Consider the following 20,388-nt stretch of genomic DNA (forward strand, 5'->3'; position numbering starts at 1 on the left):
GATGGAATTAGAGAATCCTATGAAAGGAAAGGTCTCACCTTCTGTGCCCACCCACGTCTTCACCCATTTGCATATGGGCATGCGGTTATATTCTCCATGCACGGCGACCGTGGTGAAGCTTTCTGTGAGAGCTGTGTGCTGCTAATGCCCTGCTTTGCAGTGTGTGTGACCTGGGTTCAAGTCGCACTTCAGACACATTGAGGAAGCTTCAGAGACATGCCCCCAGCTTTCTCCACTTCTATGTACAAAAAGTAAATAACAACGACAGCAAAGGAAAGAAAAGTCCTGGTGCCTGGACCTTTAGACCAATTAACAAGAATCTCCCATAGGCGGGATCCTGGCACCTATGATTCCTTTATCCTTTAAAGAAGTGTGGTGCTCTCCTTTCTTTATTTCTTTTATTTGCTAGGACAGAGAGAAATGGAGAGGGCAAGGGAAGACAGAGAGGGGGAGAGGCCTGCAGCTCTGCTTGGATACTCAGAGCCCCTGTAGGTGGGCACCCGGTCGGTCGTTGTAGTTATCGTTGATGTCATCATTGTTGGCTAGGACAGAGAGAAATGGAGAGAGGAGAGGAAAACAGAGAGGGGGAGAGAAAGACAGACACCTGCAGACCTGCTTCACCGCCTGTGAAGTGACTCCCCTGCAGGTGGGGAGCCGGGGGCTCGAACTGGGATCTTTGCACCGGTCCTTGTGCTTTGCGCCACGTGTGCTTAACCGGCGGTGCTACCGCTGGTCTCCCTCTGGCAATGTATTTTAAAACCTCTCCCCCTCCCGCTCCCCTCCTTGAGCCTAGGGGTCAGCCACAACAGGGAAATAGTGATGGGTGTAGCAGTCCCAGCCCTGCCCCCTCCCCGGCCCTCAGTGTGCCCCATGGACTCTGAACATAGAGAAGGACCCCAGCCCCCATGTCCTTGTGGACAGGCTTGTTGGCACCAGCAACCCCAGGCCATCCTTCGGCCCATCCACTCCTTGGTCCATGATGACACGTGTCACGTAGTCCCATGAGCACTGTGTTTCCTTCCCGGCAAACTGTGTCCTCACCTCTTGTCCCCAGCAGGAACGGGCCCCCCTCTCCAGACGTGCCCTGCTCACCTCTGTGGAAGTCAAGGGGGTGGGTGAGTCAGAGGAGGAACCAAGGCTTGGAGATGAAATGCACCTGGTGTGCCGAACCAGCGGCGTCTCAGAGCCAAGTCTGTGGCTGGGAGTGGGAAGAGCGAGCCTGTGCTCTGAAGCCGCCTGCATGGCTGTCACTTGCAGTGCTAGGCTCTCAAGGTCAAGCCACTGCCCTTCCTCACGCCTCAGTTTCCCCAGTTATAAAAACCCAGGAACCTCTGCAGTGCATCTAGGTCTCCAGGGGGTTCCTAGGTGTGTTTATCTGTAAGTGAGTGTTGGCTAAGTTTTTAAATATTTATTTATTTATTTATTTTCCTTTTTGTTGCCCTTGTTTTTTTATTGTTGTTGTAGTTATTGTTGTTGTTATTGATGATGTTGTTGTTGGATAGGACAGAGAGAAATGGAGAGAGGAGGGGAAGACAGAGAGTGGGAGAGAAAGACAGACACCTGCAGACCTGCTTCACCGCCTGTGAAGCGACTCCCCTGCAGGTGGGGAGCCGGGGGCTCGAACCGGGATCCTTAGTTGGTCCCTGCACTTAGCGCCACCTGCACTTAACCCGCTGCACTACTGCCCGACTCGTTGGCTAAATTTTTTTTTTAAATATTCCCTTTTGTTGCTCTTGTTGTTTTATTGTTACAGTTATTGTTACTGGTGTCGTCATGGTTGGATAGGACAGAGAGAAATGGAGAGAGGAGGGGAAGGCAGAGAGGAGGAGAGAAAGACAGACACCTGAAGACCTGCTTCACCACCTGTGAAGCGACTCCCCTGCAGATTGGGAGCCGGGGGCTCGAACCGAGATCCTTAAGCAGGTCATTGCACTTTGCGCCACGTCCGCTTAACCCACTGTGCTACCGCCCGACTCCCGGCTAAATTTTTTAAGAGATATAGTCTAGTCATCAATAAAAGAGAGATACAGAGAGAAAGATAGATGATGGAGCAGACCAGAGCCCTGCTCAGCTCTAGCTGATGGTGGTGCTGGGGACTGAACCAGAGCCTCAGGCATGAAGGTCTCTGGCAGAACCATGATGCTGTCTCCCCAGCCTGTCTGCTGACTGTAAGGAAAGCATATGAGGGAAATGTCTGGGAAACTGGAAAAGCTTCCACTGCCTGCTTTAAGCAGCTCCTGCTGCCTCACCTCACCACTTCTGCAGTGTGTTTGCTGGGACGGCCTGTGGGGGTCTGGACCTCAGACTTCACAGCCTCCTGACCAGCGCTGTGTGCGCTGTGAGGACAGTCCCCCTCCACAAATAAGGACATTCAGGCCTGGGAGTGTATCCTGGGAGTGTCTCCAGCGGGGGACACTCGTGTGCACATGGGAGGCATAGGAGGCTGCATTCAGTGTCTTGGATTCTGTGCTCTCTACTCACTTGCTCCATGAACTAACCATCTACACAGCTCCAGTTACGGCCCCCGTTATAGAGAAAAGAAAACCAAGGCATTGGAGGCCAAAGACACTGCCTGAGCCCAGCGACAGAGCAGGGATGCTAATGCTGATAGTCTCACCCTTGGGGCTGCCAGGAAGCCCAGAGCCCTGAGTGAAACCTCTGCACCTCACCCCTTCCTTTCTGTTTTTGCCCCCAGGGTTACCCCTGGGGCTCAGTGCCAGCGCTATGAATCCACTGCTCCTGGCGGATATCCCCCCCCCCATTTTACTGGATAGGACAAAGAGAAATTTGAGAGAGGAGGGGGACATAGGGAGGAAGAGAGACCGAGAGACGCCTGCAGACCTGCTTTGCCGCTTGTGAAGCGTTCCCGCTGCAGGTGGGGAGCGGGGACTTGAACCCAGATCCTTTCACGGTGCTTGTGCCTCCTACAAAGTGCGCTTAAGGCCCTCCCCCCCTTTTCATGATGTGAAGGTAGAGCTGTCTGCGCTGCCCGCTGCTGGGCCCTGCGGGGTCCTTGTACCCTTTGCAGCCCCTATGCCACTCCGCGTCCCCACGTCCTGACCTCACTGCCAGGGCCCTCCCTCTCCCACCACGTCCTGCCTCTGCCGCCCACCCCGCCCACCCAGCGGAGCCCAGCCACAGAGCCCCGGTGATGGGATCGTCCCTTCTAATTGCGGCCTCGCTCGCAAAGCCACGTTTGGTTATCACAGAGGGTGCAGATCCCACAGCTCAGTCTCCACGGTCCCAGGCCCTCAGGGCCAGCTCAGGAACGGAGGGAATTAATTACATTTCTCCCAACCCCTTCTTTTAAAGTAGGGGAGCAAGCCAGTACGTCCCGGGGGGCGGGGAGGGATGCTGAGCAGAGGATGTGGAAGGGGGGGCTGGCACGGGGCTACAGAGACCCCCCCCCAAACCTGCAAGCCTCTCGCTGGTAGCGGAAGGGGGGTGAGGCCAGCCTCTTATTGATTTAGTCTGGTGGAGGCTGGGACTGATTTAAAACAGAGGAAGGGGCTGGGGGCGGGCAGGGGCCAGGAATGGGGGTGTATGTGTGTGTTGGGGGGTAGAGAGGAAGGGACGGCTGCCACTCAGCCTGACAGACAGCCCGAGATTTGCCTTCAGATAAAACCTTACAGATGTGGAGGGCGGTATTGATTTTGAGTTAGTAACGGTAACGTACCAAGAAGTAATACATTAGTGGAAGCAAGGTCACCAGGGAAAAAAAGTCAAACCCACCAGGGGAGAGGCCTCGACATTCTTGAGTGGTGGGGGGGCGGGCGGATTACGGCATCAGACCTGGACTTCCTCAAGTTCAAAAGTTTGCAAGCTCCCAGACCTGGACAGAGCCCCTAGCTGTGGGCAGAGTTTCCTGCTTCTGCAGACAGAGAGGGACGCTTGGGGGTCCCGGGGCCAACAGGAGGCCAGAGTAGGTGCTTGGACCTGCAGTGCCTTGCATTGCAAGGTGGTACTGCCAAGATATCTCTCTCTCTCTCTCTCTCTCTCTCTCTCCCCATTCTCTGCACTACATTCTGCTTGCTGGGGTGGGGGGCATGGACCTGCAGTGCCTTGCAAGGTGGTACTGCCAAGATCTCTCTCTCTCTCTCTCTCTCCATTCTCTGCACTACAGTCTGCTTGCTGGGGGGGGGGGGCATGGACCTGCAGTGCCTTGCAAGGTGGTACTGCCAAGACATTCTTCTCTCTCTCTCTCTCTCTCCCCATCCTCTGCACAACAGTCTGCTTGTTGGGGTGGGGGGGCAAGGACACAGCTATCAAGGGCAGAGGACACAGTTCAAATCCCTGGGATCTCCAGAAGCCTTTTATACTCCCCTGTGCCTCAGTTTCCCCACCTGCAGAATGAGAGTGATAATAGCCTGTTTGCTTGAAGCGTCTACTACCCCTCACCCTTTCTTGGGAGCTGCCCAGTCTAGAGACAGGGGGATGGGTGTCATAGACGTCCTTTGATCCACTGGCCTCCAGGGGCTCCAGGAGAGGGTGGGCAGATGCCATACACCCGTTCACACCTATTCCAGATGTGGATTTGATGTGATGGTCCAGGGCAAATCCCATTGAACAAATCCCATTATGGGGAAATCTCTCTGGGCCTGAGCTGTGTCAGAGCTGTCTGTTAATGGCCCAGGGTCCAAGCTGCCCCTGACTGAGCAGGCATCACACAAGTCCCTGTGACATCTCCCTCCTAAGGGACAAAGAGTTCTGGGAGGTACAGCCGCCCCTGGGACTTTTGCTCTCAACACAGAGCTTCTTGTGTGTAAACGTGCTGGATGTGTGTGCCCACCTCAGGGCCTTTGCACTGGCTGATTCCCAAACTGGAAATAGCTGTTCTGCTGTTTCGCCAAGGTCAGTTCTTTTTGGTTTTACAGATATCAGCTCTTTGGGGAGGGAGGTCTTCATGACGTACCAACAAACCCATCTTTCACTCCCATAGCTTTGCTTTTTTTTTTTTTTTTGCCACCAGGCTTATCACTGGGGCTCAGTACTGGCACTAGAAACCCACTGATCCTGGTGGCCATTTTTTCCATTCTATTGGATATGACAGAGAAAAATTGAGAGAGGAGGGAGAGATAGAGAAGGGGAGAGAAAAAAAGACACCAGCAGACCTGCTTCACCACTTGTGAAGCGCCCCCCCTGCAGATGGGAAACAGGGGGCTTGAACCCAGATCCTTGTGCACGGTGATCTGCGTGCTTAACTGCATAGCTTCTTGTCAGTCTCAGGAATGATGTCATTTGCTGGTCCATTTGTTTGCATCAGGCTTCTCCTTTTGATGGATGTCTCCCGGAGGGCACAGAGCTGTTGCCACTCCTTGCTGGGTCCTGAGTGCCTGGCTGGTGTCTGCCACTGACTCGGTGCTCAGTAGATGGAAGAAAGCACGGAGCTTGGAGCTTGTACCGGAGAGAAGGTACAGTGCAGACACCAGGACCGTCAGAATGCAGGACACACAGTTCCATCCTGGCCTCAGAGATCGCTCAGTGCAGCCCGAGCTCCAGGCAGGCAGGTGGTAGGAGTCTAGACAATGTTCGCTGAGAGAAGAAAGCATATGTCTTGGAAGTAAAGTACAAGGGCTGGGGGCGAGCAGTGGCACACCTGGCTGAGAAAATGAACCTGGGTTCAAGCCCCCGCTCCCCACCTTCACAAGTGGTGAAGCAGGGCTGCAGGTGTCTCTCTGTCTCTTTCTCTCTCTCTCCTTCCTCTCTCAATTTCTCTCTGTCTCTATCCAGTAGCAAATAAATAAATACATAAATAAATAAAAATGAAAAGGTGGGAGGAGCTGGTAGACGTTTTAAAAAAGATTTTCCTTTTTATTTATTTATTATTGGATAGAGACAGAGAGAGATTGAGAGGGGAGAGGGAGATAGAGAGGGAGAGAGACAGAGAGACACCTGCAGCCCTGGAGATGGGGGGCCAGGGGCCTTCCCCCTGCAGGTGGGGTCCTTGTGCACTATAATGTGTGTGCTTAACCAGGTGTACCACCGCCTGGCCCCCGGAGCTGGAAGACTCTTCTTGGCTCCTCAGGGAGGCGTTGAGGGGTCACTGCTGGTTGCTGAGTGGTGCAACTGGTGGTGCCGGTTCTCTGTCTGTCGGTGAGGTCTGTACACAGCTCCCAGCCCCGCCCCAGATGTGCTCATCCCAAGGGCCATCTCCCCAGTCCATTCCCTCCCACTCCGTCATCCCTTCTGGGCCTGGTGTTTCAATGATGTGCTAGACAGAGCCTGAAATTGGGGTTCCACTGGAATCTGGGGCACCCACCTGAAATCCCCTGCTTCCCGTGCTGATGGGAGGGAACAGGGACTTGTGTGTCTCTCCACGGGGACTCTCATTTGTGAGTCTCATCTTGGGGAGCAGGCCTTCTTTGTGGGGGACGGGGTTAGTGTTTGATCAGGAGAGAATGGGACGAGTGGTGATTTTTGTCTTGGAAAACTGACAAGCGAGCAGGAAGACAGTGGGGTCTCCTAGCCCCGGGGGGTGCTAGAGCCCCAGAAGCCCCCAACCCCTGCCACTAAACAACTTCTTTGCCTTTTTTTTTTTTTTTTACAAAGAGATTAACTTATTTATTTGGGCTAAGGGGAGAGAGAATCAGAACAAGCATCACTCTGTCGCATGCGCTGCCCGGAATTGAACTTAGGACCTCAGGCAGGAGAGTCCAGTGTCCTACCCACTGCGCCACCTCCTGGCTGCTCTACCCAGTGGAGCCTGAGGTCCAGGAGACCCCACGCTGATAGTCGGAGAGAAGCACATGACCCAGCAGTGTGTCCGCCATCCTCACACAACTCCCCAGCAACCCCTCCCCACCCTTTGACAAAGGCCCCTGAGCTCACTCAGTACAGAGTGACCTCAGCAGCCAGAACCAGGACCAACACCCAGGGATCACCGATACGGCTTGTCCAGGCTTGTTCAAAAAGATTCATTGACTGACTTTTTAAAAGAATTTATTTATTTATTCATGAGAAAGATAAGAGAGAAAGAACCAGACATCACTCTGGTACATGTGCTGTGGGGATCGAACTCAGGACCTCATGGCTGATAATCCAGTGCTTTATCCACTGCGCCACCTCCCGGACCACTGACTGACTCCTTTTAACTAGTGATGTAATAACGATTAACAAGACTGTAGGCTAACAAGTCCACACAGTTCCCACCACTGGAGTTCCATATCCCATCCCTCCATTGGAAGCTTCCCTGTTCTTTATCCCACTGGAGGATGGACCCAGGCTCTTTATGGGGAGCAGAAGGTGGGAGTTCTGGCTTCTGTCATTGCTTCTCCGCTGGACATGGGTGTTGGCAGGTGGATCCACACCCCCAGCCTGTCTCTGTCTTTCCCTAGTGGGGCGGGGCTCTGGAGAGGGGAGGTTCCTAGACACACTGGTGAGGCATCTGCCCAGGGAAGTCAGGATGGGGTCATGGCAGCAACCACAAATTGATGGCTCACAAAGCCATCCCCGTATGTGCCATCTCAGTGTAGGGGTGCCACACTGTACAGTCTCACCTAAAGCCCACCGTCCGTGGTGGGCGAGGAGGCACAGAGTAGCCGCAGACCAGACTGGTGCCCTGCACATATGGCTTCCAGAGGGTCTGGGCTTGGAAGGAGAGAGGAGGAGAGACCCCCAGGGCCTCAGAGACTGCCAGGAGTGTTGTACCCCGACCCAGGTGAGGCCCCCAAAGTGGCTCATCTAACACTCACCCTTGAGAGCGCCCACCAGCAGAGCAGCAGGGCTCCTCCCCTCCACGCCCTCTCTCTCCAACACGCCTGTGGTTTCCTGATGGAGAACTAACTGGAGTGGTACAGCCACTCTGGAGAACAGTCAGGAGAATCCTTGAACAAACACCAACGGAACTGCCGCAGGACCCAGCAGACCCACCCCTAGGCATTTACCCAAAAGATAGAATCTCACTGATTGGAAGAGACACATGTACCCCCGTGTTCATAGCAGCTTTACGCAAAATAGCAAAGACCTGGAGACAACCAAAATGCCCTTCCACAGAGGACTAGATAAAAAAAAGTTATGGGACATACACTCCATGGAGTATCATGCAGCAATAAAAAGGGATGAGGTTGTGTTCTTTGGGATAAGGTGGATGGAACTGGAGAAGGGGATGCCCAGGGAAGCCAGTCAGGAGGGGAAGGACAGCTACAGAACGGCTTCACTCATGTGTGGAATACAGAGAACTAAGTCTACAGATGTGAAAGAATAAAAAGTGAATCTACTTTTAAGACTGTGATCTGTGGGGGTGGGGTGGGAGTGCAGGCCTTTGGTGACGGAAGTGGTGAAAAATAAATAAACAATAATAAAGAGAGTTCAAGTTGGGTATTTGCTGGGTCAAGGCAGGACACTCAGCCTCCCACTTGGAGACCTGCTCTGAATTCTGGGGAAGCCACAGCTCCCCAAGGGCCTCAGTTTCTCCAGCTGAGAACTGGGCACCAAGGCTCTGTCTCCCCAAGCACCTCTTTGGGCTCCAGTCACGCAAGGTCATGGCCAAGCAGGGGGAGAGGGCAGAGGGGGCTCAGGGGAGCTGGGGCATCTGGATGAGGAGCCACCATCATCCTTTCCACCCTGTGGGTGGGGGTGGTCAAGGAGATAAGAGACATCCAGGACCACACAACAAGTAAGTCTGCCTGGGCCCTGAGAATGCCGCCCATGCCCTTGAGCCTGGCTGTGCATCAGTGCCCGTGGCAAAGCCAAGTCGAAAGCAGGCAGGTGGGATTCTTAGGGCCAGGTGGAATCAGCAGCAAGGCTACCCAGATGCCTGTGGGTGACCCCCTGAGAAAGCAGGCAGGAGCCAGCAAGCCCAGCGTGCAGGACAGCTTGTACAGGACAGACACTGGGCAAGGCTGGACAGACGTTCAGCACCCCGGTGCCATGGCCTCTCACTCTCTCTCAGGGCTGGTATTACCAGAAGGCCACGCTGGTCCTAGGTTCTGTTGTGAGGTCCACGAGGGCTTGCCTCTCCCTCTTCTCCCTGTCACACTGTCACCATCACTTCTGCCCCCCAGGCCTGCAGTGCCACCGTGGCAACCTGTGCCACTCCACATACTGAAGGTCCAAGCTAATCTCTTCCCCAGACCTGTCCCCCACCCCAACATCTTTCTTTATTTTTTATTATCTTCATTGATCTGATAGAGATAGCCAGATATCAAGAAGAAGGAGGAGATGGAGAGGGAGAGAGACAGAGAGATACCTGCAGCCCTGCTTCACCACGCATGAAGCTTTCCCCCTGCAGGTAGGGACCGGGGATTTGAACCCAGGTCCCTGCGCACTGTAACATGTGCACTCAGGCAGATGCCCTCCCACCCGGTCCCCCACCCCAAGGTCTTGACTCTTCCTCCTCTAAAGCCCCAGCACTGGACTTGAAGCCTGGACTGGACACCTTTTTCCTCAACATGTGTTTGCTGGCGAGTCAGTGAGCACCCCAGGCCCAGCTACTGCAGGATTCACCCCTGCCCCCAGGTTGGCAGCACTGCCTACTTGCTAACCCAGGTCAAGAGAGAAGGGTTTCCATCAGCACGCCAGGAAAGGACAAATGTTGGAGAGGTCGTGGAGAAAAGGGTCTCTGCTCCACTGCTGGTATGATGCAGACTGGGACAGCCCCTTTGGAAGACTGTGGACAGTCCTTAAATAACAATGGGAGAACCTTATGACCAGCACTCCCACTCTCAGGCATTTATCCAGCAGACACTAGTTAGAAGGGACACATGTGCCCCTGTGTTCACAGCTGCATTATTCACAGCAGCCAAAGAGTGGACGCAGCCTAAATGCCCATCAGCAGATGACTGGCTAAATCACTTATGGGATCTAGACTCCTTGGAATACTACACTGCAATAAAAAAGATGATATTGTGTCCTTTGGGACAAAATGGCTGGGACTGAAGCTGATGATGCTTAGTGAAATAAGACATGAAAGACGGCTACCAGATGGTTTTGCTCCTGTGTGGAATCCAGAGATCTGATTTACATGAACTTGCCCCCCCCAAAAAAAACATCCAAATAAAACAGAAACAAGCAAACAAATTGTAGGACTTGTGAGAACCCCGGTTCTTGCTTCTCTTTGGGAGGTGGGAGGGTGAAGACATGGGACTCTGGCGGTGGGTGTGATGTGGGACTAGACACTGTCATCTTATAATCCTGTAACAAACTAGTAACAACACATGAAAATTAAAAGGAGGAAGAAGAAGACGGGGAGGGGCTGATGGCCACAGACATTTAGGGGCTGCCCCAGGCAGAGAGGTGCCCCGGGCCTGTCTCAAAGCAGCAGCCATGTACTCCAGGGCTGGGGGGAGCCGAAACACAGGCCGGGGAAGTCAAGGGCTTGCCAGGCCTAGCACAGGGCAGGAAAAGTTGGGGGCTAACTGGACAGAGTCAGTGCTGTTAACCTTTGTGTTGGTGGACAGAGCTGCCCCAGGCTGCTGGGGGAGGCAGAGACTTCCTGTCCGCAGGTGCTCCCTCAGAGCTGGGCCCCGGGGCAGAGGTGAGTGGGGCATGGGCCTGCGTCCTGCCCTGCATCAGGTTCCCTGCATCAGGACTCCCTCTTTCTGTGTGTCAGGGTTGAAGTCTGAGCCTGGCAAGGCAGGCAGGCATCCTAGCTGGTGAGCTCTCTCTCTCTCTCTCTCTCTCTCTCTCTCTCTCTCTCTCTCCCCTACATGGGCAGGACTTCATCAGAGGTAACCATTAACCACTTCACCAAGAGCACAGACCCAGGAGGCCACTTGAGGCCCAAGTCGGGCATGCTCCCCTTCAGGGTCTGCTCCCCGTGCCCCCTCCCCTCCCGCGGCTGACAGCCTCTTTCCCACAGGTGATGAGCATTCTGAGCAACCCCAGTGCCGTGCCACCACAGCCACAGGCCGACTTCTCCATCTCCCCGCTGCACGGAGGCCTGGACTCGGCCACCTCCATCTCGGCCAGCTGCAGCCAGAGGGCTGACTCCATCAAGCCGGGAGACAGCCTGCCCACCTCCCAGTCCTACTGCCCGCCCACCTACAGCACCACTGGCTACAGCGTGGACCCCGTGGCCGGCTACCAGTACGGCCAGTACGGCCAGAGTGAGTGTTCTAAGCCCTGCCCCTCTCGTCTCACCCCTGGACCCTCCAGCTCTCCTGTCCAGGGTGTGCGTGTGTGTGTGTGTGTGTTTGTGTGCGCGCGTGTGTCTGTGTGTGTGCATGTGTCTGTGCATGTGTGTGTGTGTGCATGTGTGTGTGTCTGTGTGTGTGCATGTGTGTCTCTCTCAGTGTGTGTGCATGTGTGTGTGCATGTGTGTCTGTGTGTGCATGTGTGTGCGCATGTGTCTCTGTGTGTGTGCATGTGTCTGTGTGTGTCCCTGTGTGTGCATGTGTGTGTGTGTGCGTGTGTGTGTGTGTGCATGTGTGTCTGTGTGTGTCTGTGTGTATGCGTATATCTGTGTGTGTGTTCTGCGTGGATGAAGAAATCCAGGTCCAGAGAGGCCGAGTGGCTGTCTGGGCCCTGCCCCCACACTGCCACTGCTTGCTTTATGGAAACATCACCCAAGCCGCAACCCTCATTAAAAATTTTCTAGTGGGGGACCAGGTGGTGGCACCCCTGGTTGAGCGCACATGTTACAGAGTGCTAGGACCTGGTTCAAGCCCCCGGCTCCCCACCTGCAGGGGAGAAGCTTCACAAGTGGTGAAGCAGGGCTGCAGGTGTCTCTGTCTCTCTCCCTCTCTGTCTCTCTTTCCCATCCGCTATCATTTTCTCTCTGTCCCATCCAATAAAATAAAAACAGATAAGTAAATATGTCCTAACACACATATATTCTGTGTGTGTGTGTGTGTGTGTGTGTGTGTGTGTGTGTGTGTGGATTTGCACATTTCTATAAGAGAGAGAATGCAGGGAGTCGGGCAGTAACGTAGCAGGTTAACTTGCACGTGGCATGAAGTGCAAGGACCGGCCTAAGGATCCGGGTTCAAGCCCCCGGCTCCCCACCTGCAGGAGAGTCGCTTCCCAGGCGGTGAAGCAGGTCTGCAGGTGTCTGTCTTTCTCTCCCCCTCCCTGTCTTCCCCTCCTCTCTCCATTTCTCTCTGACCTATCCAACAACGACAACATCAATAACAACAATAATACTTACAACAACAATAAAAAGCAACAAGGGCAACAAAAGGGAAAATAAATAAATATAAAAAATTTAAAAGACAGAGAGAGAGAGAGAATAAAGTGAGACTAAGCTTTGGCCAATGTGGCTCCAGGGACCCCGTCCGTGCATGTGGCCCTGTGCCCTGATCATGGAGCCATCTCCCCAGCCCCTAGCAGTCACGTTTTGCCTGTTTATTTGTTTAGTTGTTTATTTTTCTTGTCGCCATGGTTATCACTGGGGTTCAGTGCCAACACAATGAATCCACCACTCCCAGTGGCCACTTTTTCCCCCTTTTTTCTTATTTGACAGGAGAGAGAGAGAGAGATTGAGAGAGAAGGGTGAGATTGAGAGGGAGAAGGAAGCTGAGAGGTAATCGCAGCACTGCTTCATGGCTCCTAAACCCTCCTGCAGGTGAGGGACAGAGGCTTGAACCCAAGTCCTTGAGTATAGTAATGTGTGCCACCGCCCAGCCCCTGTTTTATTATTTTTTTTAAAGATGTATTTATCTGTCTGAGAGAAAGACCAGATCAGTGCCCAGCTCTGGCTTACGGTTGTGCAGGCAGGTGAGAGACCTCTGGCGTCTCAGTCCTGCAAGCCGTGAGCTCTTACTATGTCCAGATGCTAGTGGCCCCGTTCAAACGACAAGAAGAAACGGCGGGGGCATTTTTTCTGGCATGTTTGATGTAACCCAAAGTATCCCTCTGATGGCCCTTTTCTCCTTACAAGCAACCCTTTTAATACTTTTTAATGAGACACCTGCCCATTTCCTTTGACACCTTTGAGATCTTTGCATTCAGATGCAAAGTCGTGTTGGAAGCACTTGCTCTGCGGCTCCTCCGCGTCACAGCCGAGGAGGGAGGTTTACACACCCAGGTGGCTCCAGCTCTGCTGAGAAGTTTCCCCACCGCTAGACGAAATCTCATTTCAGTGTTAAGATATGATTGAGATAAAAGTGAGGTGGGATGGGAACTTGGGCTCCCCAGGACACGGCTGCGGTTCAGGTACCAGAAAGCCCTGTGGCCGGAGGCTCTCGATCCGCTCCTTGTCCGTTCCTCAGCCTCCATCTCTCTGCTCTGAGCCTGTCTCTAGTGCCACCCTCCCCAGGGCCCCTTGCTTGGAGGCGGGAAAGCCAGAGCCTCCAGCCGCTGGCGGTGCAGCAGCAGGGCAGAAAGGGGCACAGGGAGCCCAGGTCACTGCCCCCTCCTGCCCCACCTCCCAGCCGAGGCCTCACCTGCTGGTGTCAAACTCATCAGAAGGGCGTGTGGTGAGAGGGCGAGACCTCCCAGCCGGAGGCATCCTCTCTCCCCCGCAGCCCAGCCCGGCCTTCCTGACCCCTGCTTCCTGCCCCCACACCACCCTTCTCCTCACACCGCTCAATGAAGGCCAGCTGTGCTGGCTCCCCTCTCAGCTGTGCTGTGACCCGAGTGCGCGTGAGTGTGCATGCGTGTGCGTGTGTATAGGAATATGCATGTGCTCGGTATGTGGGTGAGTGTGAAGGTGTGTGCATCCCAGTACACACGTCTTTGTGCACATGTGTGTCCGTGCATGTGTGAACATGTAAGATGCATGTGTAGTCGTCACTGTCCAACCACTGAAACGTGAGTGTCAGTGAGCAGATTGAGTACATGGTGTGCATGATGTGCATGATGTGTGTGTGTGTGTGTGTGTGTGTGTGTGTGTGTGTGTGTGTGTGTGTGTGTGTGTGTGTGTATTTGCACATGAACATGCATGTCTGGTCCTGTGACTGTGACACACACACCAGAGTGTCCGTGTGTACCCAGTGTGCACAGGTGAGTGTGATGTGTGTGGTGTGCAGGCATGTGTGGCTGTGGACGTGTGTTTGCATGTGACTTTGGTGTGTCTGTATCCTTGTGAGTGAGTGTGTGTGGGAGTAGCTGAGTGTGCAGACTATGGAGTGTGGAGGTGTGATGTGTGCTTGCATTATGAGCAGCTGTGTGTGTGTGTGTGTGTGTCCTTGGGCATGGCTGTGTGTCTGTGTGTCTGTATCTCTGAGTATGTGTGTGTCCTTAGGCATAATTGTATGTCTGTGTGTCTGTGTCTCTGAGTGTGTGTCTCACTGGGCATGGCTGTATATCTCTGAGTGTGTGTGTCGCTGGGCGTGGCTGTATGTCTGTGTGTGTGTGCCTGGGCATAGTTGTATGTCTGTGTGTCTGTGTCTCTGAGTGTGTGTGTCGCTGGGCATGGCTGTATATCTCTGAGTGTGTGTGTGCCTGGACATAGTTGTATGTCTGTGTGTCTGTGTCTCTGAGCGTGTATGTCCCTGGCATGGCTGTGTATCTGTGTCTCTGAGCATGTATGTCCATGGGCCCGGCATCCATGAGCGTGTGTGCACGTCTGTGAGAACCAAGGGTGCATGGCACCCTGGGAGTGTTTGCAGAGGGCCTGGGGTGACCCCCTGCCCCGGCCTGTGTTGCCAGCACGGAGCAGGACACACATGCTCTTGATAAAGAGTTTGAAGCCGCGGCAGCAGCCTGGGCCTGGGGCGGGCGTTAGTCACACCCCAGCCTCCTCTCCTCTCCAGGGGCACCCGACCAACTCGGAAATAGAATTAACCCCAAAGTCAGTGCCAGGGCAGCCAGGGAGGGGGGATCAAAGGGAAAGGGCCCAGGAGGCGAGAAAGGAGTGTTTTGTTCCCATTCACTCCAGAAGGACTTTCTCCTCCCCTCCTCCCTCCAGCTTCATCCAACCTTCTCTCCATCCTCTCCCCTGTCCCTGCCCCCTGCAGCCCTCTAGCTCACCCTGGCCCCCAGAACCTTTAGGGATAGCTCTGGGCTGCATTATCCAGCCTGGCCCAGAAGGGACCCCACCCCAGTCCACTGTCCCTACCCCAGCCCACCTCTCCCAGGATCTGGGCTTGGACGGGAAGGGACTGGAAGTTTATTTCTCTGACACCGATTTGTACAGACAACTCATCTGTCTCTTTGAGAGTCAGCTTTGCCAGCCATGAAGTGGGACTCCAGGAATCAGACTCACTGATCTGAAGGCCTCTTTCACTGTCCCGTGAACATTCTGATGAAGCCAAAAGAAAGACACCACCTGTCCCTAGTTACCATCTGCCCCGTCCACCCTCCTGAGTGACTGGGTCCCACAGACTGAAGAGTCTTCTGGCCAAAGCGCCTGTGTACCCAGGCCACCTGGCGTCTGCCCATGTCTGCCCTGGGCACATGAGTCTAGTTCAGCAAGCAAGCCGTGCTTCTCATAGGATTCTCACGCGTTTCCCACCCAGGAGAGGAGCTGTCTAGGTCACCACCGCAGAAGCAAAGGCTCCAAGGAGCCGCACCCTTCCTGCCAGAAAAGATGCAGCCGGACCTTCCCGAGTGAAGGGCTCGTGTGCACAATGCCACGTACACTTGACCCACACGCAGGTGCACACGCACGGAGCCGTGTGTGCTGGCATGGCTTTGAGACGTGACCATCTGCCCGCCCGTCCTCAGCAGCACCCTGAGCAGTGTCAGGACTGTCCCCATGGAGTGGGGAGCCCAGAGAGGTGGTCTCCAAACACGGCCCCGTAGTAGCCACACTTAGGTGCCCACAGCCACGCCTGCAGCCTGCTCCCGGCCAGCTTCACCTCCAGCCGTGGCTGGAACCTTCCCAAGGACCAGCCGGAGGCAGCAGCATCCACCTCCTCTCCCTGGGGCCTACGTCTGCCGCCCCTGCACCTCCACACCTTCCTCCTCTGCACCAACCACCGTCCATCCACCTGTCCATCTCTCCTTTCCCGAGAGGGGGTGGGGGCAGAGTGGGCAGGACGGGCCACACGGCAGATTAATATGGCCCTGCTGTTCCCAGAGGCCAGGGCCGTACTAATGATGGGGCTGATAGAACGCAGAAGTGTGAAGAGAATTTTAATAGATCTGACAAGTCTAATAAGAATTTGTGTCTAGAAGGGTGCTCCTCTGGGGCCTCGGGCTGACGGCTTAGGTTTGTTTACCGGTTGGCATCACTGCCTCATCTCCTGCCAACTCCCGATTAATCTAATTTGAGATGTTTAGAGCCCAGGCATGGTGTGAGGCAGAGGAGGGAGACACGGAGAGACAGAGGGACTGGGAGGGCCGATGACAGAGGCCGTCATGAGAAATGTCACAGGCCTGGCCTCGGTGGTCCCCGCACACCACCACCACCCAGCTCAATCCCAGGGAAAGGCAGGCTCCGTGGAGTCACGGGTGCTCTTGAAGTTGGCAGGGTTGGCAGTCAGGTTCAACTTTTGGTGCTTTCTTGGCCACATTAGCCAGGCCTGGGGAAGCCCTCCACTCCGTACCAGGCCCTGGTTGGTTCCCAGGAGGCTAAGGCACAGTGGGTGTCCCAGGCTCCTTCAGCTCCCCGTCACTCTGCAAGACTCTGATCCAATGAGCTTTCTGAGCCTCAGTTTCCACCTTGGTAAAAACCGTGCCTAACGCATGGAGCTGTTGAGAAAGATCCATGAGGCCACAACAGCCGTCCAGGGGTCTCCCTTTGTCATCACTGTTCTGCGAAGCCAGACCTCCCCATACCTCCCTCAGGATGAGCCAGGCAGATGGGCATCAGGGTTGGCATGGCGAGATGGAACAAGAGAATAGGGAGAACCTCCTGTGACTCACCAAAGGCCGCCTGACTGGTCCTTGGACAAGTGCCTTACACCTCCTGGGTAAGGGGCTGCTGCATGGGGCCAGGCGGTGGCACACCTGGTTGAGCACACACATTACAGTGCACAAGGACCCGGGTTCGAGCCCCTGGTGTCCACCTGCAGGGAGAAAGTACTGCAGGTGCCTCTGTCTCTCTCCTTCTCTCTTGTCCCTTTCCCTCTTGATTTCTAGCTGTCTCTTGTCCAGTAAAGATAAAAACAAAAGAAGACAAACAGAATTCTGTATATGTGAACATAGCAGCCGCGCAGACTCTAGGACCAGAGTGCTTCGTACACTCTGAGGAAACTCCGCACACATGGCGTTAGTCCAGAGGACCGCTGTGGCAGGCGTCACCGGCAGACGGGAGCTGCCATCACGCTGCCTGAGTCTGAGTCCCGGCTCCACTAGGCAGTGGAGCTTATCCTCAGGTTCTGTGATCTGTCAGGACTAGGCCTGGGATTTCTCATCTGTCGAGGGGGACGCGAGAGCGGTGAGAAGTCGGTGAAATCCTGCACACACAGCCAGCTCTCTCTCTAAGTGCCAGCCCCTCCTATTTTTGTTTTCATTCTGAGAGCAAGGCTTCCTTCTAGGGTGGACACAGAACCCACCTAAGAGAGCCCCTAAGTCACAGAGATGATCTAGCCCGAGGCCAGAGATGGAAAGTCCCCGTACCCCCAGCCTGGGTGAGTCACGGACGCGAGACGGGCCAGGCTAGCCGCCGTGAGCTCTGCCCAGCCAGCGAGGAGGCAGGAGGCTGAGTGACCTCAGACAGCACTGAGGGCAACAGAGTCCAGATGCCCCAGAGAGATCTCAGGACATTTGCACATCCTTTAGAAGCCCGGAAGATCGTGACTAAGATCTCTGTGCTTGCCACCCTGAAAGCATGTGACCTCAGGTGATTCCTCTGACAACCCTGGAGGGCTTTGGCCCTCCTAGTCCACACGCAGAGAGTCCCCCGGGAGAGTGGGGGGTCTGCCCAGAACTCAGGACCAGGGAGTCCCTGCTGCTATTCCTTTCCTTACCTTTCCTTTTTTTCCTCCAGGATTATCGCTGGGGCTCAGTAGCAGCACTATGAGTCCACGGCTCCTGGTAGACATTTTTTCCACTTAGTAGTAGTAGTAGCAGTAGTTGTTGTTGTTGTTGGACAGGACAGAGAGAAATTGAGAGGGGAGGGGGAATAGAGAGGGGGAGAGAAAGACAGACACCTGCAGACCTGCTTCACTGCCTGTGAAGCGTCCCCCCTGCAGGTGGGGAGCCGGGGACTCGAACCCGGATCCTTGTGGGGTCCTTGAGCTTAGTACTATGTGCACTTAACCAGGTGTGCCACTGCCCAGCCCCCCTGCTTTCACTTTTCTGTCAGGTGTCTTGTGTTGCCTCCTTCTGAGCCTCGGGGTTCAGAGGAACTTGCCTGAGTTACTACGTGGGTCTCACCCGCATGAGACTAGCTGCCTCACTACAGCAGAGATCAGTAGAGGTTTGTCAGAAAAGAGAAACTGACCCTTCAGTCCACGATGCAGCTAGTCTCTGCACCTCCCTAGACGTCTCCCGAGAGGAGTGAGTGAACAATGCATGGCTGATAAATAATAAACAGAGTGAGTTTGCTGAGTGATGGCAGAGGAGATGACAGAAAGATTCATAAAAAGATGGAGGGGGTGGGTGATGGCGCACCTGTTAAGCGCACACATGACAGAGAACAAGGACCCAGGTTCGAGCCCCCGGCTCCCCACCTGCAGAGGGAAAGCTTCACAAGTGGTAAAGCAGGGCTGCAGGTGTCTCTCTGTCTCTCTCCCTCTGTACCTCCCTCTCCCCTCTCAATTTCTCTCTGTCTCTATTCAATAAACAAACAAATAAAATTATTTTTAAAAAATTTAAAAAGGAAGGTGACTGGGCAGATGATGGATGGACAGATGGATAGACAAGTGCACTGAAGGGTAAATGGATGTATTCATACAGACAGATAGATGAATGAACAGACAGACAGCAGAGTGGATGAATGAACTGGTGGGTGGACAGGTGGAGATGTGTGGTGTGTGTGGACACGCATAGAGGTATGCAGGGCCGACGGGAGGAGACGAGACAAGCATCCCAATTCCAGAACTTTCTTTCTTTCTTTCTCCTTCCAGCTGCTGTGGATTACCTGGCCAAGAACGTGAGCCTGTCCACACAGCGTCGCATGAAGCTTGGAGAACACTCGGCCGTGCTGGGACTCCTGCCCGTGGAAACTGGCCAGGCTTACTAGAGCTCCCGGGCTGGCTTTCCACAGCCCAAGCCCCTGCTTGACCCCTACTGACCCCTGAGCCTGCCAGCCTCAGATCCCCCCCCACACCCAGGGTTCCAGGAGGTCTGGAAAGGAACCCACTCCTGCCCCCTAGCCCTCTGGAGAGGTGAGGCCAGTCTTCTCTCGCCTGTGGTTAGGAGCTGAGAACGAACCCCCCGCCCCCCCCCCGAGCTTGCGCCACCCTTCCCTCCACGGGAGAGTTTCTGGTCCTCCCCGTCACATCCTGTGGTGACCTCTGACGCTGCCCCTGAACAGAGAGCCCTGGGCACCCAAAGGAGGCTGTTGTCTGGGATGAGTCTCTGGATCCCTTTGGACCTGACTCCAGGGGTACTTGGCTGGAGGTGTGAAGCCTACAGGGCTTCTCTCGGCTGGAATGGCTGAGGCCAACCCTCCTGGTGGCTCTCCAGCCCAGGGCCAGCATCCCGGCCCCTCCCTCCCTCTTCTGAAGGCTGGGCTTCTGGCGCAGAGGAGACCCTGGCCCCAGGCTTCCCCTAGGGCGTCGCCGAGGAATGCTGGAAGATGGAGACCATCCTTTTACATTCCTGCTGAGCGGTGGGGTCTAACCCAAGTAGTAAGAAGGAGGAGGGGCCAAAAAGAGGTCCAACCAGCGTCCGGGCCAGGTGGAGGTGGCACTTGGCAGCCTGAGCCTCTCGTGGTCCCATGCCCCATCCCAGGCAGCCAGAAGCATCTGGTTCTTAGACTGGAACCCAGGTTCCAACCTTGCCCACCCCAACCAGGGCCTGGGGAGCCGTCGGAACCCTGCAGCGTCCTCGCAGTCTGTATCGGACAGGAAGGGGTGGGGGCCAGACTTTGAGGGAATCCCTCCACTGGCAGATGGCAAGCTGATGCCAAAGGTTCTAGTCCTGTGCCTGCTGGTACATACCCACAGAGCCTGCTCTTCACACAGCACCTCTCCTGCATGCCCTGTCCTGTCAGAAAGGAGCTTCCGTCTGCCCTGGAGTCCCTCCAAGGAGCCAGGAGTGCAGGGAACATCCCTGGGAGGGAGGTTCTTGGCCTAGCAGAGGACGGCTTGCCCCATAGACATGACAGCCGGTTCCCCTAACACTCCTACAAGAGCTCTCCTGGCCTCGCCCCAAACAGCATCTTCCAGTGGTCACTCGCCATCGGCTGAGGGGGCCTCTGGCCTCCTCACCCAGCCGTTGGGCAGGTCTGGCCTATTTTCACGCCACCACCCCTACGCAGAAGGGGACGCCAGGGTTTCCAGAGAAGGGGGACAAGGCACCTTCCTTGGTGACTTGGGTTGACAGCTTCCCTCCTCCAGTAAGTCAGGACTTTGGGGGAGTGGTGCAAAGCCCTGTCTACGTCTCCCTTGGACCTTTGCATCATCTTCACCTATTTATCCAGATTATATCCCCTTCATCCCCACCATCATTATC

General features: G+C 54.9%; 1 protein-coding gene across 4 annotated transcripts in view; it reads left to right on the forward strand.

Annotated features, from left to right (window-relative positions):
- The window catches only part of PAX7 (paired box 7), a 148,649-nt gene extending 129,128 nt beyond the window's left edge, over nt 1-19,521 (forward strand). For all 4 annotated transcript variants that reach the window (XM_060200892.1, XM_060200895.1, XM_060200894.1 and 1 more), the window contains exons 8-9: nt 10,799-11,045; nt 18,837-19,521. In XM_060200892.1, coding sequence (XP_060056875.1) covers nt 10,799-11,045; nt 18,837-18,952 — 363 coding nt within the window. In that variant the 3' untranslated portion in view covers nt 18,953-19,521. The remainder of the gene's footprint in view (nt 1-10,798; nt 11,046-18,836) is intronic.
- Nucleotides 19,522-20,388: the final 867 nt, after the last annotated feature.

Source organism: Erinaceus europaeus, chromosome 11 (assembly GCF_950295315.1).
Source record: "Erinaceus europaeus chromosome 11, mEriEur2.1, whole genome shotgun sequence".
Classification (NCBI taxonomy): domain Eukaryota; kingdom Metazoa; phylum Chordata; class Mammalia; order Eulipotyphla; family Erinaceidae; genus Erinaceus; species Erinaceus europaeus.